The following is a 17,478-nucleotide window of genomic DNA, read 5'->3' on the forward strand; positions in this document are numbered from 1 at the left end:
GAAATAGTAAACATTATTGGCTCTCGTTGAAAATCAAAGCACTAATCCTGTGGCTGTGCAGATCTGTCCCCAACCCCCAGTCCCCGGGTCAATCCTCAGTTTCTCCCAATGGTAGTGGTGACTATGGGTGGGCATTCGGGACAGCAGGGTGGCTCTGCCCCAGATGGCTGCCACTCAGGCCCCAAGGCTCATCTGTGCTTGACGACAAGGTTTTATAGACAAGTCACCATCATGGGTTTGTTTCTTTGTTTTGTGACCACATGCCTGCCACATTTATTAACACCAGCCTCTTCTTTCACCAATGAGTGTTTCCTTTTTTCATGGCCACGTCATAGACTGTCGCAATATTCTTAAAGATAGAAACAAATGAAAAAGAGCAGAAAAACAAGGGAAGTTGTCGTCTCTGCCCCAGTGGAGGGAAAGCCCTGGGTTGTTCCAGGAAGGGCAGAATCTGGGCTGCCTGGCTCTGCTGCTCCCACAAGACCCTCTTGAGAACCCCTCAGGCATGTTCAAAGAGTCCTGCCTCTTGTTTCAGAGTTGTCCAAACCAGCCCATCTTCCGCTGAAGTTTGGCCCTGGGTCAAGGGAAGGTTTTTCTGGGTATGTGAGAGCTGCGCTGCATTCTCACTCACTGCACACCTGCTGTGTCCAGGCCTCAGCGGCTGCTGCTGTGAATTAGCCCCTTTACCTGTTACCACAGAAGGAGAACAGGGACCTCCTGTTCCTGGAGAAACCTGCCGAGTCTCTGATGCACTTCTCAGGAGACACAAGGACAATGAACCCACATCTCCACCAGTTGCTGACACCTCCTTGGCCATTGGCTGTCCCATTGGCCATTATTGCTGGGACTGGCCATGGTTGTGAGGAGGGAGCAGAGGTCAAGATGTTTCCTTAGACGGTGATCAATCAGAAAGACTGAGGAAAGACTTCCCTGGTGGTCCAGTGGCTAAGACTCCACACTCCCAGTGCAGGAGACAGGGTTCGATCCCTGGTCAAGGGAATAGATCCCACCTGCCACAACTAAAGATCCCACATGCCACAGCACAGCTAAGAGCTGGCTCAGCCACATAATAAATAATTTTTTAAAAAGATCTGGCAGGCTCCTCAGAGTCCACCTTAGAGAAGAGTTTGCCCATATTACAGAGCGTGTTCCTTTTCTTTGTGTGCAGCTGGAAATGGACTTCCTAGTGGGGTTTTAAGCCTTTCCACATGAATTTGCTCTCAAAGCTGTTATTTTTAAATGTACATTATCAGGATCCCAGTTTTTAAATACTTACAATTTATAATTCCTAGAAGAGGACAGTTATTTACAACTGGAAAAATAATGTAGAAAAATGGGTTATTTGGATTCCATTGTTCATAACCTGGCCTCTTGTCATGGTGCCTCTGTCTCTTACTTCCAGAATATGTTCTGATTAAAGAACAACAAAACAACGAACAGCTCTCCTTTCTGGGCCGGCTGTTCACTGGCTCTCGGATGCCACAGAGGAGTAAACTCCTGGGCCACCGGCCTCCAGCTGCTCCTGCTAGAGGGTGGGGTCTTATGCAAAGTAGGACCTGACTTACTGTAAGTTAAAGGGCACGCACTGTGGTGTGAAGAGCAAAGCCCTATTTGAAAGAAAACAATGAAACCAGGCCTAAATTGGTCTTTGTATAAAGGCACTACGAAAACTGAATGGAATTTAATCTCTACACCAATCTAAAACTCTTGTGATCTGCGTCAGGAAGACTTTGTAGAAATATTTTTAATTTTTATTGATTTTTAAAATTTTATTTAAATATAGTTGATTGACAGTGTTGTGTTTCAGGTATACAGCAAAGCGATTCAGTTATACATATATACATATATTGACATATGTACTTTTTTTAGGTTCTTTTCCATTGTAGGTGTAGGATTTTTAAATGGTTGTTAACACTCGCTCTTAACCCTTGATAACTATTTGTTAATATGCTTACCACTCTCTCAACTTTTACTATGAGCTTTCTTCCCAAAATGAGGCTTTTAGCATGGGTGCAGGCTGGCTAGTTAAGATTTTTGAAAATGAGAATTAAGGCATTTTCTTTGGAAAAAAAAGAAAAAATGAACCTAAAACATCTCTGGGACTATACCCACATATAGATGAAGAACACAGAGGCAAATTTCTGCATCTTTTCATCCATGAAGTACAGGTGTGAACTGGTGTGCACATTTGCCTGTGAAACAAAGGTGCACTGAAACATGTGGGGTCCCTTTGAACTGTGGGAGTCACACAGCCTTTCCCTGCATGTGTGTCCAGATCTCCTTCTTATAAGGACACTGGATTAGGGCCCAGTCTAATCCAGTATGGCTTCCCCTTAACAATTACATCTGCAAAGACCCTCTTTCCAAATAAGGCCACAGGTCCCCGGGGTCAGGACCTCAAAGCCCTGGTATCAGGCTTTGTTTTAACTGCAATAGTCTTTTCATTTTGGCTGTATATTTGTATCTCTATCAGATAGTAAGAGAGAAGTATAATAAAACAATTTGTATTGTTGTGGAAAAGAAAAGGTACTGGAGCAATAGAGTCAAATCTATGGAACCCAAAGCAGCCCATACCTTGGGGGACAATGGAGCTGCCATTGTTCTCTGGAAACAAGCTCACGTCTACTTCCCTCTGCAGGAAACTCACAGTACAGCCAGCAGCAGACAGGATACCAGCAGGGCACGGCACAGCAGCAGACGTACTCCCAACAGCAGTACCCCAACCAGCAGAGCTATCCCGGACAGCAGCAAGGCTACGGTAAGGCGGGGGCGGCGGGGGGGGGACGTTGTTGCAGGAACGTGGTCATTCAGTGGGTACCTGCACACTTATTTTGAAACAGCTGTAGGTTTCCAGAAAAGCTGTGGGGAAAGCTGATGGTTCCCCGTGGCTAACCTCTTCTATTCCCAGCGCCCCGTGGGCACAGCTAAGAAACCAGCACTGGTGCGTGGCCGTGAACTGAACCCAGTTTCTTCAGATCTCATGGACCTACCTGCGTGTCCTCTCCTGTCCTGGACTGTCTGGGGTCCCACAACTCCTTGGGTTGCAAGTTGCTCGCACTTTCTTTGTCTTTCCTGACCTTGGCACTTTGAAGAGGGCTAGGCAGGCACTTTGTAGACCCTCCATCAGGGTGGGTTTGTCTGGATTCTGAAAAAAAGACCATGGTGGGGAAGTGCCTTCGTATCCCCTCCCATGGGTGTGACTTGCCTCTACTGAGGCTGACAGTGGTCATGTGGTCCATGGCGCCTGTCAGGCCTTCCCACTGCCCCATGCCCTCCATCCCCTACTCCAGACTGTGTTGTCACTGGGTCTATCCCCACCTGAGGGGTCATCATCCACATAGATTGTCCAGGAAGTCTTCTCCAGGGAAGATAGGTGTCTTCTCCCCTGTTCACTTAGTTATTGATCATATATTTCTATTGGTAGGTACTCACAGGTACTGATGTTACAGATCGGGTTATGATCCAAACTTCTTTATTTTATGGTTCAAGCTGTCTCAGCCCTGCCTCTCGGGAGCTTGGGTTGGTGCCTGTGCCCCTTGGACGTGCCCCCTGCTTTTGGCTTTGGGCATGTGCTTCTTTCTGGGACCACAGCAGCCCTTGAAGCAGCTGGTTTTGGAAAAACCCCTCAGCCTTTGTCAATTCCGCCTATCCTGTCCACTTAGGCTTTGAGGCACCATCACTGTCTTGCATGGTTTTCGCCATTTGCTGTGCATTTAACTCATGTTTACAGTGATAACTGTGACTGTGTAAACTGGTCCCAAGAAGCAGGTCTAGCGCTCTGACAGCAGCCCCCAGTCCCCGTCTGGATGTTGGGGGGGTGGTGCGCATAGCTGGAGCCATGGGGGCATAGCAGGGTTGGCCGCCAGCTGTGGTGCTTTCACTGCTCAGGTTTAATGTGGCGGAAAAACGGGTGCCGATGTCTCAGGGGCTTCCCCAGTAGCTCAGCTATAAAGAATCCACCTGTAATGTAGGAGCCGCAGTAGATGCAGGTTGGATCCCTGGGTCGGGGAGATTCCTTGGAAGAGGACATGGCAACCCACTCCAATATTCTTGCCTGGAGAATTCCATAAACAGAGGAGCCTGGCGGGCTACATTCCGTGGGGTTCAGACACGACTGAATTAGCAGGAACGCACGTCTCAGGGGCTTGGGAGGACCTGTGGGAGAGGGTGTTGGGGGGTGATCTCACGATCCTGCTGTGTTCTAGGACCCGCCCAGGGTGCCCCCTCACAGTACTCCAGCTACCAGCAGGGACAAGGCCAGCAGTACGGAAGCTACCGAGCATCTCAGACGGGCCCGTCCACCCAGCAGCAGCGGCCTTATGGCTACGAGCAGGCAAGCCTTCTGCCCGTTTCCAGACCCACGCTTCACCTTGTACATCACATGTGACAAAGGTTTCCCCTATGGCCGTGAGGAATAATAAAATGGGACAGGCTGGCTCCCTAGGTTCCTCCAGAACATGAATTCTCTGAGCCTGTAAGGTTTTTAAAAATTTCCACTTCAGTCAGACACAGCTGGCTCTTTATGTCCTAAACTCGCCTAGAGTCTCGTCTTTCACACCTTGGATGTCTCCCTCATGCCTGTTTCCCTCATGTCTGTTGCGTGCCTGCAGGTTACGGCACCTAGGCAGATTGTAGAGCTTGCATCTTGCATGGCACAGTTGGATCTGTCTGGGGCAGGAGCAGGGTGGTGGGCGGGAGGAGATGGGTCCTGGGCACTCTGGAGTCTCCTTGGAGGACAGTCCCGGGCGAGAGGTGACTATCTATCAGTGACCATATGGTAGGTCCGAGGCACTAATGACAATTTACATGGCTAATAAAACCTTAAGGCACTGTGTGGATTAGGGGTGTTTTTCTCTTGGTACCTGAATAGGTAAGGTCCTGTATCTCATTTTTTAAATACTTCTCACCTTGCTCCTTAAAGAGAGATAAAGAATGAGCCAGTTGTACGTAGAGAATGAGTTTTCAACAGGAGGTACACAAGCCCAGGGCAGAGTTATTAGGGGAGCAAAGCTTTTTGGCTTTTGGAATGTTCCAGTGAGCGTGTGGGAAGCGGTGCCAAGGGGAGTGTGCCTGGGGAGCCCGTCCCAAACCTGCTTACGGCAGGGTCAGGGGGGGATGTGACGGGGTACCTAGCCCAGGCCCAGTGCGGTCAGCTGCTGTGTGACCACGTGAGCCAACCTCTTCCACCCACTGACCTAAGTCAGTCATCTCAGCCTGGATGGTGGCTTCCAGAACATCAGCTACCCACCTGCCTCAGGACACAGGCTGAGGCATTTGGTCGCTGGCCAACCATGCTCATCCACCTCTCATCCTGGGCGTGGGCTGGGGTGGGATCTGTCTCATCCTCAGGTGTGGACCCTCCTACTCAGGCCTGTTGGGGTATAATCTGTGTCTTGCTCTCTTGCAGGGCCAGTACGGAAATTACCAGCAGTGAAGGACCCGCGTCTATGAGGAATCCTGAGGCGGCATGTCCGCCCAGGATGGACAGGCCAGTGACAGCTCTGAGGGGCTGTGACCTGTAGGCTGCCCCTCGCCTCACGCAGCGTCTGCTTGTGAAGCACGCACATTTCATGCGGGGTAGGACAGCAAGCGTGCACGCTGGTGCCAGATGGCGCTTTGATGGTGTGACATATTTGGTGCTGTGTATAGTATTGTATGTCCATACAATGGAGAGGTTGTCCCTTTTTGTCCTCCCCTCCATGTTTCTAGCTAGCTTTAGGGGTCCCTTCATCATTGGAGTCTTCTCTGCCCAGTGATGGGACAAACCTACCAGAGGCCGCAGTCTGCGTGCTCTTATGCACAGACCTGAGGTCTGACTCTCCTCTCATGTTTGTACTGGGGGTGTAAACTTGTCTCTCACTGGCTGCACTGCCCCTGGATGGCAGCCTCTTTCTTCCTGGGCCTCAAGGCGGGGGAGTTGGGGAGGCATTTTCTGTAGTTTGCATCAGTCTCTGTTGTTACCCAATGGAAAGGATAAATAAGCTTCACTTGGAGAGGCTGTGAACCTTTATTTCCAGACCTCGCTCCTTACCTGTATCTCTGGTTCTGTTTATCCAAAAAGTTACACGTTTTTGTATTACAAAGTAAAGAGGGATCAATGACTTTGTTCCAAATAAGTAGGAATCCAACAAGGCAACTGTGATCAGCCTCACCCAGGGAGAGTGGTATTACTGAAGGAAGGAGAGGGTAGTCCTCTGGAATTACTTTGGGTTTGACCCTTGTTTATCGGATGGTCGTTTCTGGAATTTTAATATGTAATATGCTCAATTCTAAATTCATAATTTAAAATAGTGACACGGAATTCTCCAAAGAGTTGGCAAGTTATTTTATACTACTTCTTCCAGGACCTGCTTATTCAGATCTCCAAGCGAGCATTCCTTTTCATTTAGGAATATCTGAAATTCACATCTTATTTTTAAAGAGAACACCACTGATTTTACTGTGTTCTTCCTAAAAAGAAGGAAGGCTCTTACGTAGAGAAATTTGAGTCATTTTTACATTCGTAGGACATTAAATGCCATTTAAATTCTGCACAAACGTTAAAGATAGCTCATGTGGAAAAGTCAGGTCAAAGGAAAAATTCTACATTTCACTAGTAAGTCATACAGACATTTTATCAACCTTTACTTGGATAATAATACCCATATTTATTATGGCCCCTTTAAAAACATCTTTGGGTAAATGCTGACATATTTCCAAGAACCAAGAAAATACAAAAAAAAATCTAATTCTTGATATCTCAAGTCTACTGACGGTGATGTTTTAGTGAAGTCTTATGTTTTAAAATTTTAAAGTAGTACTTTATCCATAATTGGATGCTTTGCAGTCTATAAGATATTTTTAATGTGTTTCTAGCAGAATGAATTCCGTCCCCACTGGGAACACGGCGGCAGTTACTGTTGCTGTTTTACAGATGAAGCACCAGGGCTCTTTGAAGGGACTGCTGGGGTCCAGGACAAGTCCTGTTCTAGGACCTTCTGCCCTCCTCTGTGGAGGCAGAATCACACGGACAGTGGGATAGAAATGTTTATTTTGTAGACTTTCGGGTTTTAGAAACCCTTAATACTAGTAAGGGCTTAAAAAATACATCTCTATATTAAATTACTTAAGTGAGAGCCCTTAATTGCTAAATGACACAGACATTAGCAATTTCAATTTAGGGAGTCATTTCCCTTCATTTTGTTCTGTTCTTTCCTGACAATTTTCATAGAAGTAATTTGCAAACTCAATCGGGGATTAAAATTTCCCGTTGAAAATGTTAAAACATTTCAGAGAACTGTGAAAATAGTTTATTTTTATTCTTTGCCAATATGGGAATATGCCTTTTGTGTATGTGTGTGTGTGTTTTTAAGTGCTGTATTAATACTTTTTGAAGGAAAAGGACACTTGAAAAAAACGTATCCCAAAACTTCAATCTGAAATGTCTTACATTAAGAATTTCTTGAATGTTGTGTATATATTTTAAAAAGCACTTTGTGAAATAGTTTGTACATTTATTTCCTAATTTATACATGATTGTTGGTGTTAATATATTTAATGATTAATAACAAAATGTTTATTTAACGTGCCGTCCATTTTTATGTAACGTGGGGAGTGATGCCAGCGGCTCGTCACTCTCTTGTGTCTCTTCTGTCTGCGGAACCACAGGCCGAAGCGAGTCGTCCGCGCGGCGTGGTCGGTGCCGCTTGGTCTCCCGGCTAAGGTGCGGGCGGCCGGGCGGTGACGCCGCGTCTGGACTCGGCATCTCCGGCCCGGCCCGGCCGACCGAGCATCTCTCCAGCGCCCAGCCGGAGCCTCGCCTCGGGGGTCGCTGAGCGCCGGCGGCCGCTCAACCTCAGAGCCAGAGGTGGGCGTCTGACCGTCCGGCCGTGACCGGGCAGGTCGCCCCGTCTCGTTCACGAGCACAGGCCGTCCTCGGACAACCGTCCTCGTCCGCCGTTTCTCTCTTCAGTCGGACTTTGGCGTCTTGTTTTATGCCTTTGGTGTGATTAATAAACTGGCTCTTCGAGAACCGACCTGAAGGCTGAGTTTCCGTGAGGTGATGGGGAGCCGGAAGCCGCGGTGGGAGAGGGTTGCCCGACTCGCGGTGTCGGAGTCCCTGGGTTCAAAGGAAACACCCGCGCACTGGTTGGAAACCCTCCTCGGCTCTCCCCGGACGCCCGTAGCCCCTCCCCCTCCCGCACATGCGCGCTGAGGAACCCTGCGCAGGCGGGGCCGGTCCCGGAAGTGATCCCTGGGGGCGGCACCGGAAGTGACGTGCCCCCGGGGTGGTGAGTGTGGGTAGCGTCCGGGCACCCGTGGGAGAGGGTAAGGGGACAGGCGTGGGACCAAGCTCGCCCTCGAGTCCCTGGCCCGAGCTTCCTGCTTCCCTTTAGCCCGCGCGGGCGCGCTCCGGCAGGCCGGAGGCGCCCTCTGGCCGAGGTCCTCGCGGGTGTTCTGTACTTGCTGTGGCGCGGTCGCACAGAACAGTGTGAGCGTGAATACGCGTGTGAACAGTTCTGCAGAAGCAGCGTCCTGCTCTGAGGGCAGCTCGGGGCAGGCTGGACCTCTCAGACTCGTCCTGGTCGGGCACCCCGGTCCGTCCTGCTCGCAGGCCTGTCCGGAGGAGCTTCCTTCTGTAGAGGACCCTTCTCGAGACACGAGCGGAAAGGAGAACACGATTTTAAATGATAGTTCTCAGGCAGATAGATTTTAGCAGCGGAAACGTGTCCAGAGTTAAGGAACACGACATTGATTCTTTAAAAATGATCTCTGCCTTGGTGCCCTGGACGGTGGTCGTGTGTGTGTCCCGCATTTGAAGAACACTGCTGTGAATCACTGGTGCAGTGAGGATACTACGTGAAGTAGGCAAGTGACAGCCTGTCTTGAGTCTCAGCCTCCACTGCTTTAAAATGGGCGTGCAAAATGTAGGGGTCCGAAATCCTGGCACTGTCTCTTGAGACAATTTAAGGAGGGTGTAAAGGCCCCCATTTGAAGGGGAGCATTCAGGGAAACAGCAGAGTTGGTGTTTTTATCTGGAGCTGGTGACAATGGCGTTGCTTCTGCTCCTGGACACCCGCAGAGTAAGGAGAAGGACCAGGACAGAGGAGCGTAGACATGGCCTCCTTGGCTGGTGGTGCAGCCTTCAGTTGATATCCAGCTCTTCTGCTACTCCATCCAGTCTCTGCCCAACAGCAAGACAACTGAGGGTGGTCCTGCAGGGTATTCTCTTGAAACAGAGCGGGGTGGGAAAGGAGTCTCGAAAAGCAAATGGGAAAAATCCAGTATGAAGTGTTACCCCTCATAGGGTTGTAAGAAACAAATGGGTTTGTTTTGGGGGGTTTTTTTGGCCTCAAGACTTACAGGCTCTCAGTTCCCTGGCCACAGAGTGAACCTAGGCTTCTGGCAGTGAGAGCCCAGAATTCTAACCACCAGGGAACTCCTTCCAAGTGGCATATGGGCTAAGAGGGCCTGCCTCATGTGGAAAGTGGTGAGTGAGATGAGAACTCCTTTCATGGGCTCATTTATTTAAGAAACCTACATCAGGATTTTTCTGGCCCAGGCACCTATACTTCTTTAGTTTTGATTTCATGTTCAGGTTTAAACCAGATGTCTTATTTTACCAGTTTGCCTTTTGTTAAGGAGTCATGATACCTTCAAGGCTTTTCTCAGCGAGACCCCAAGTGATGTTGGAAGGTGTGGGGTTCTGGATGCTAGCAGCCCGCGTGGTCCCTGGGCCCAGCTGCCTTCTTCTGCTGCGCGCTTCTCCCAGGCTGCTCTCAGTCAGCTGTGTGGACTGCACCAAGCACCAGGAACCCCCCAGGAAGCAGCCACTCTCGGAGAAAAAACTGGTGAGACTTCTAGAAACCCTGAAGGGATTTGCCTCCAGTTTCCTCATTGGAAGTCACAGGGTGTTGTTTTGAACTCCCATTACCTTGTCTTCATTTATCCTTGAAAATGAGGACATGAGATGAAGGCCTGGGATACCAAATACCGTGCTGGCCAAAACTGTGGTGGCCCCAAGGTGGTGCCCAGTGTGCTAGAAGTGATGACCCTTCTGGGTATTCTCTCCCTTCACCAGGAGGGTGCCCAGGCTCCTGTATCACAGCTTATGTGTCTGAGATAAGTATTATATATATTCTTAAATGCATGGAGAAGGGAACGGCTACCCACTCCAGTATTCTTGCTGGAGAATTCCACGGACAGGAGAGCCTGGCAGGCTGCAATCCATGGGCTCACAAAGAGTCAGATACAACTGCGTGACTAACACTTTCACTTTTCACTTTCATATTCTTAAATATGTATGAATAGTTCTTAATTTATAACATTGGAGAGGGGCGCGTAGACGTTTAGTTTTATAGTTCTCAAAGTCTTACACTTCTTTTGTTCTTCTATTTACCAAAACCTATTTAAAATATGAATGATCTTTAATTAAACTGAAGAATGTACGTGTTTAAGACCACTTTGCGTTCTAAGTAGGGGGTTCCACATGAAGCTTATTAGGGCAGAGAGTACTTCCTGTGGAAAAACTTTGGCAGTCAGCAGGTGTACTCAGATGTGTCAGCTTTCCAGGGGTTGTGTCTCCTGCCTAGAATGTAAACACTGACTCTGAGTTTTAATCTTCTGTACAGTGCTCATCAGTTGTGCTCTTTTCCCATCAGGTTGCTTCCCATCATGTTCAAAATTATGCACCGTGTTTTTGACTAGTAATTCATGGTTTTTCCATGTGGTGGTGCCAGAGCACCTTAAAATATGTGTGTGTTTTCCTTTTTTAAAAAAAGATCTGCTTATGGAAATGCAGGTGCCTTGGTCCCCACGGAGGGGCTGTGTGGGTGGCCACATCTGCCTGTGCGCTCCTGTGGGAAGCAGGCAGGCTTCTTGGGACAGGGCAACTGAGCTGGGGTGGTAGCCCCAACTTGCACCCTGGCACCTCGGGCAGCTGGACATCTTGTGTTAGTGAACATTTATTAAACATTAGCCCGGTCGGTTAGTTAGTTCTAATTCTTTAGGTCAGTTGTAGCTCCCTTAGGGACCTGGAGAAGAACTTGCTCACAGATTAGAGCTCTGTTTACATCACCACATTTAAAAATGTGGACCTACTCAGTTGGCCAGAGAAGACTTCTGCTTTTAGCGGGAAGCCTGGCAATGGCCCAGGGACTGTCGCTCTCAGTGTCTCGTGCTGAGGAACAGAAACTTCGTTAGTAAAGGTCTGTTATTTCAGTAGTGTGTTTCTGTTTGAAAAAATCTAGGAAGACGCTGTATTTAAGGAGTGTCTCCTATGCTGTGCTGTATTTAGGTTGTTAGTGTTATGTTTGTCTCTGGGGTATGTATTCCACGCTGACCACTCTTTACATCTGCGTTGTAGATTTACATTTGCCTACAAATAGCAGTGACTTCTGGGAACTCTTTCTTATATTTGCATTTTAGGGGAGATTAGCAATGTTAGTATCATTAGCATCTAATTTTAAAGCTCTTCCTAGGTAGAAAAGGTACCTTTCAAATGGCTACTTGGTCCTTGGAAGGACTGCGGAGTTAATACCAATCAGGGCACCCTGTGCTCTCTGCAGAAACAGCATTTTGTGGATCATCGCCGAGTGCTCGTCCGAGGGGGACACGGAGGCAATGGGGTGAGCTGCTTTCACAGTGAACCCCGGAAGGAGTTTGGAGGCCCTGATGGTGGTGATGGAGGCAACGGGGGCCATGTCGTCCTGAGAGGCAGGTGCCGTCGGGCAGCTGGGGAAGTTCAGTGGGTCTGCCATCTCTGGATGGGGAGTTTGCACCTTCTTGCCCTAACAGGAATTTCAATTCAAAACCCATGTGTGGACATCATTTTATTAAATTACATGGATGTTCACATTTAGAAATTTCACCCCAAACCAACTTTCAAACCAACTTTGATGGTTTGTTGTTTTTTTCACATTTCAGGAACATAAAGACTATCAGGGAATCTAATTCTGGTACCATATGTCCAAGGGTTAAATCTGTTACTGTTACTGTCCCAGTCAAGTGCTGAAAGGGTGTTGATCGCCCCTACACACGTGGAGCACAAAGGCCTAGCAAACTAGTCCGCTTGGAGTTGTAGCCATTCACAGCGTGGTAATAAAGTGCAGCTGTTTTCAAACTCACAGTGATATTGTGGGTAGTTGTGAAGTTTTTGGAAACTGTAGTATCTTTTATTTTTATTTTTTAATTTATTTATTTATTTTTGTAGTATCTTTTAAATGAAAATAAGAATTTAGCTTTTTCAAAAAGTCTCATTGCTGGTTTGGTAACTTTTGCCATGACTTCATCCCATGTGCATTCTTAATCTGAACAAGAGAAACTTGACGAAATGAGACGGGTCTGCCTTTAACGCAGAGGGTGATAACGCTTCCCGCTTTGACTTCCAGTTGACCAGCAGGTCAAGTCTCTGTCCTCTGTCCTGTCGCGGTACCAGGGGTTTGACGGCGAGGACGGCGGCAGGAAGAACTGCTTTGGGCGGAATGGCGCTGTCCTCTACATTCGGGTAGGCCAGGCGCGGAGTCCCCTGTCCACCCTGTGGCCCGTCAGGTTCCCAGGTCCTGCGAGTGGTCCAAAGGGGCCCGTCTTCCACGGAGCAACCCCAGACGGGGACTCTTTGTCAATTTCATACCATATGCACCTGTGACCTGTTCACGGTCACAAGACGATTCTGTCTTCCAGCGAGGGGACCCACAGGTCCGCAGTCCCTATCTGCAGCCCCGCAAGCCTCCCCTGCCCTACCCCCCTGGGGCATCTCCATGTGAGCAGTGGGTTCATGCCCTCAGCATCGCTCTCATTCGCAGATGCTCTGCTCACCCTGATGCTATAGAAGCGCTACTGGGAGAAGCCATTGTGCAGCCTGCCCCACAGAACCCTGAGGGCCCTCCTCTCTCTGGGAGCTTGGAAGTACCCCTTTCTCTAGAGCCCCTAAAAACACTTTGTTGTGTTTCAGGTCCCCGTGGGCACTTTGGTGAAGGAGGGAAATGAAGTCCTGGCTGACCTCTCGCGCCCAGGAGACGAGTTCATTGCAGCAGTGGGCGGGACAGGGGGGAAGGGTAACCGCTTCTTCCTGGCTAACGACAACCGCGCACCCACGACTTGCACCCCCGGACAGCCGGGCCAGGAGCGCGTCCTCTTTCTGGAGCTCAAGACAGTGGCGCACGCTGGACTGGTGGGTGTTGTGCATCGCAGCAGCCGAGCAGCCCGCTTTCTCCTATCAGATCCTCTTGGCTTCATCAGGAGCCCTGCTCTTGCTTGTCCCCCATTCCCAACCTGAGACTCGCTGACCCAACCAGTTACAGACTCTGTGGTGATAGTCTTCACTGTCTTCCAGGTTGGATTCCCCAACGCAGGGAAGTCCTCGCTTCTCCGGGCCATTTCAAATGCAAGGCCTGCTGTGGCCGCCTACCCATTCACGACCCTGAACCCCCACGTGGGGATTGTTCACTACGAGGACCACCAGCAGATAGCAGGTAGGATCTCTCAGAGGATTAGGTGATGGTGGCATTCAGAGCCATGCTTATGTAACTTACATGCAGCCTTGTTTTTCTTCATTTAAAAATTGTAGTTCTTTATCAAAATCAGTTTAGATTTGCTTCCCACCCCCTCCCCCAGGCATCTGTTAGAGGCAGTTCGGGAATTTGAGTTTAAATTTCAAACCTGAGGAAATTACTCCTTTTCACCACCTCTATTCTTCTCTTCCATCTACGGGGAATTCGGCAGCATCAGTCATGTGGACAACATGTGATTTTAAAAGCTTTCCCTGTACCATTTTGAGAGAAGAAAACTTTTTCTAGAAGATAATGTACCCATTAAAAATAGTAAGCTTGCTGGCAACGTGGTTTGTATAGCACTTTATATTTTCAGAGGACTCTTTCATAATTTCTATCGGTAATCAAATTATTAATAGATTACAGGAAGCCGTTTTCCCCTTTTTTGAATCACTTTTGAAGCCAGAGAGATTAGAATGTGTTAAGTAGTTCTTATTAGACTGATCTGTCATCGTGCCAGTCACCCAAATATTTCAAAGCATTAGCAAGACTGGAAGCTGCAGTGCCTCAGATGGAATCGGCCTGGTGAATCAGCAAGGCGGAAAATTGAACGACTTCACTCATGAGATATTCTTTGGAAGGAAAGTCTCAGTGCTCAGAGGCCCCCGGCTCCCCTCCTGACTGTCTGCTTGTCTCCTCCACAGTGGCTGACATCCCCGGCATCATCCGGGGTGCCCACCAAAACCGGGGCCTGGGCCTGGCCTTCCTCAGGCACATCGAGCGCTGCCCCTTCCTCCTGTTCCTGGTGGACCTCTCGGTGCCAGAGCCCTGGACACAGCTGGACGACCTGAAGTATGAGCTGGAGCAATATGACGAAGGCCTGTCCAAGAGACCCTACACCGTCGTGGCAAACAAGATCGACCTCCCGCAGGCCAGGGCCCGGCTGCCCCAGCTGCAGGCCCACCTGGGCCAGGAGGCCATCGCCCTGTCGGCGGCCACCGGGGAAAACCTGGAGGAGCTGCTGCTGCGTCTGAAGGAATTGCACGACCACCATGTAGCCACCGAGCTGGAGCAAGGCCGCCAGCCGCTGCGGTGGTAGCAGAGGAGGCAGCACCTGGCAGGCCAGCTGCGACTGGAGATGAGGAAGGAGCCCCAGGGAATTGGGAGGCCTTGGTGCAGGTGCCTTCCTGCCAACCCGGGACTCCCAGCCAACACAGCCCCTGCCCTGGGACAGGATCCCTTGGGCAGCGGACGCTCCTGCCCCCGCCAGTCTGTCTCCAGTGCTTACACGCCTGCCTGCGTGTGAGTGACGTGCTGCAGTGGGCTCATCTGTGTTAATTGGCCCCTAATTATTAATAGCAGGGACTACACGCTGGCTAACGTCACCAGTGGGCACGTGGACAGGAGCCAGCATCAGCAGCGCTGACTCGCAGGTGGTGGCAGCTGAGGCAGAGGTGGGCCTCTGATGCCACAGCTGTTGACACCTTTCATAGGGATGCTCCATCTGCTGCATGAGGCAAGGGGCGAGGAAGCTTTAAAGCAGGTGCCCAGCTGTGAAGAAACAGGGAATCAGTGAGGGTGACGTCCGCCCTGTCATCCCAGACAGTGGTGTGTGCTCTGTGGAAGCTGAGCTTCACGACTGAATGCTCCCAATATCCGACCTGGGCCTTACGGTGGGTTATTAACTGCAGGCTGCGGGCAGGGTGTCGGCAGCCTGAGCCCCAGGGTGGTCAGGGACAGGTCTGTGTTTCTAGGTGTCACTGGGAGTTGTACCCACACCTCAGGGTCCCCCAACTACAGATACCCTAATGAAGACAAGCCCAGTATCGAGCAAAGTGGTCTTAAACTTCTGTTTCCCCCAGCTAAAGGGGGGAAACAGTCTGATGCCCCTGATGTGTCCCTGAGGGGTGAGGGAGGGCAGGGGAACAGGCTCTCTGGGAGTTGGCCTCAGGGTCTCAAGGCATCTAAGCCTCTGGATCACTCAGACCTGCGTCGTTTCTGCATGATGGGGGCTGGGCAGACCTCAAACAATAAGCCAGCGCCTCAGCTTTCAGGAGCAATTCTGTTTTGATCTAACATCAAATCTGCAACAAGAACAAGAGTTCTTTACCCGAAGCTTTATTTTAATGTCTTGTAATTTCAGAGGTCCTTGTGTTCTGGAAATCAGAGATGGGTTTTGCATCTATTTGTTCTCTCAGGCCACCACAAAGAGTAAAGCCAGGTCTGAGTAGCATTTAATTATCAACGGCCTTTCATCTTGCTCACAGGGCCCCCGCCACACTCACTCTTCAGAGGCGGAGACACTCAAGATGCCTGTGTAGCTGACCCGCCAGGGGCCCCACTTGCAGGGGCAGGGGCTTGTCCAGTTCTTGCTGTGTCCCCCAGAACCTCAGGACCTGACCCTCAGGGGCGCCAGTACATTTGTGGAATGAGCAAGTGTGTGGTGGCAGGTATTTAGTGCTTTTAGGTTGCTTTTAAAGACATTTAAAAGACCAGGTGGAGGCCAAGCCAGAGCCCCTGTCCCAGATCCCCTAGACCTGCCTCTTCTGGCCGTTTTGCTGAGTGACCTCCAAAGTCTGAGCAGCTCTTACTACCTTGATTAGCCTGGAGCATCACCTGTTGATCTCTGGCCCGGAACAGGGACTTGCTTTCTCACGCTTTCTCCCTGTACCCTCCCTGGGTCTGTGTTGGGCCACTGGGGCGTGGGCTGTGGGGTCCTGGGTTTTCTCGCGGCTTTCTCCCTCCTCCAGGTGGTGTCTGTCCAGTGTCATCCCTGCACACTGGTTCCATCTCCCCAGAGCTCGGCCACCAGCCTCCCCTGAGGTCTTCTCTCCACTTCCTCGGCCTTCTGTTCCCCCGTGGATGACAGTGGGCCCAGCACCTCCTGAGCCAGGGTGGCCGCCACCTCCCTGCTCTCTTCTCCCTCCTGCTTTACTCTCGATTCATCTGCAAAGACCCTGTTTCCAAATCAGGTCATATTGTGAGTTTCCAACTGATGTGTATTTGGGGTCCTCTTCAGCCCCGTGAGCACCCTGTTTCATACTGAGCTGATGCCCCCTCATCTCCTCATGCAGCAGCCTAAGCGGCCCCATCCTTGTACGCACAGATCCTTGCCCCACCCCTGCTTGGTGACCCTCTCCCTCGCCTGGCCTGAGTCCCCCCGGGCCCCCCTGCTCCATCACTCCAGCTGTTTCCTTGCCACACCAGGGACCCTCCAGTAAGGATCGTCTGGGAAACCAGGCTTCTGTGCTGTCAGTGCCCTTCTCAGACACCCTATGAGTGCCCCCCAGCTGGTGGCCCCACAACCATCTGACCAAAGCCAGTCTCACCTACATGGGCCCTGCCGGCCTGTCTCAGGTATGGGGTCCCTGGTATGTTCATCAGCCGCCATGTGGCTTTTTGAGACACAGCTCATTGGTTTGGGTTTCATCCCAGGGCCAGGACACCAGAGGAAGGAGGACAGACTTGCTGGGCCCATAGTAGTTCGGGTAAAACACGTGTGTGGGGATACACACCAGTGTGTTTACAGATTGGCAGGGGGACATTCAAAGGTCACGGAGAGGCAGGCACCACCCCTGAGGGTTTTGTCCTGACGGGTCAGTGGTGGTCAGGCTTGGGGGTGGAGAGGTGGCTGAGGCTCTGAAAGCACGTGAGATGCCTGGTCATGTTATCATGTGACGAAGTCACACAGAACTTGAGGTTTGATGGGTGGACTCAGAGTCTGGGAAGGCGAGAAAGTTCTGGAGGTGGATGTTGGGAATAGTTGCACAACTGTGAATGTGCCTAAGGCCACTGAGCTGTGCACTTAAAATGGTTAAAAGGGTAAGTTTTACATATATTTGACCACAGTAAAAACACACAACTATGCACACGCACTTGTGTGCACACGTGCAGTTACGTGTGCACACGTGCGGGTGAGCACGCGCTGGGCACTGTTGACGCCATCCGTCTCATCGCAGGGTGGCTCTAATGCTCAGGCCCACCAAGGCCAGGGTGTCTCCTCTCGTGA

General features: G+C 50.3%; 2 protein-coding genes across 3 annotated transcripts in view; both read left to right on the forward strand.

Moving 5' to 3' along the window:
* Positions 1–8,008, forward strand: part of SS18L1 (SS18L1, nBAF chromatin remodeling complex subunit) — a 28,275-nt gene extending 20,267 nt beyond the window's left edge. The window contains exons 9-11 of the mRNA XM_027559075.1: positions 2,639–2,758; positions 4,206–4,333; positions 5,408–8,008. Of these exons, the coding sequence (XP_027414876.1) occupies positions 2,639–2,758; positions 4,206–4,333; positions 5,408–5,434 (275 nt within the window). The 3' untranslated portion in view covers positions 5,435–8,008. The remainder of the gene's footprint in view (positions 1–2,638; positions 2,759–4,205; positions 4,334–5,407) is intronic.
* Positions 8,009–8,230: 222 nt separating this feature from the next.
* Positions 8,231–15,590, forward strand: MTG2 (mitochondrial ribosome associated GTPase 2). Of its 2 annotated transcripts, none has more exons than XM_027559073.1 (7): positions 8,231–8,847; positions 9,606–9,830; positions 11,547–11,694; positions 12,369–12,484; positions 12,932–13,150; positions 13,313–13,451; positions 14,174–15,590. In XM_027559073.1, the coding sequence occupies exons 2-7, from the start codon at positions 9,627–9,629 to the stop codon at positions 14,566–14,568; spliced, it is 1,221 nt and encodes a 406-aa protein (XP_027414874.1). In that variant the 5' UTR covers positions 8,231–8,847; positions 9,606–9,626; the 3' UTR covers positions 14,569–15,590. The 2 variants fall into 2 exon arrangements, with proteins under 2 accessions (XP_027414874.1, XP_027414875.1); XM_027559074.1 differs by having other exon boundaries at positions 9,622–9,830.
* The last annotated feature ends 1,888 nt before the right edge of the window (positions 15,591–17,478 follow it).

The sequence above is a fragment of the Bos indicus x Bos taurus genome, chromosome 13 (assembly GCF_003369695.1).
Source record: "Bos indicus x Bos taurus breed Angus x Brahman F1 hybrid chromosome 13, Bos_hybrid_MaternalHap_v2.0, whole genome shotgun sequence".
NCBI classification, from domain to species: Eukaryota; Metazoa; Chordata; class Mammalia; order Artiodactyla; family Bovidae; genus Bos; species Bos indicus x Bos taurus.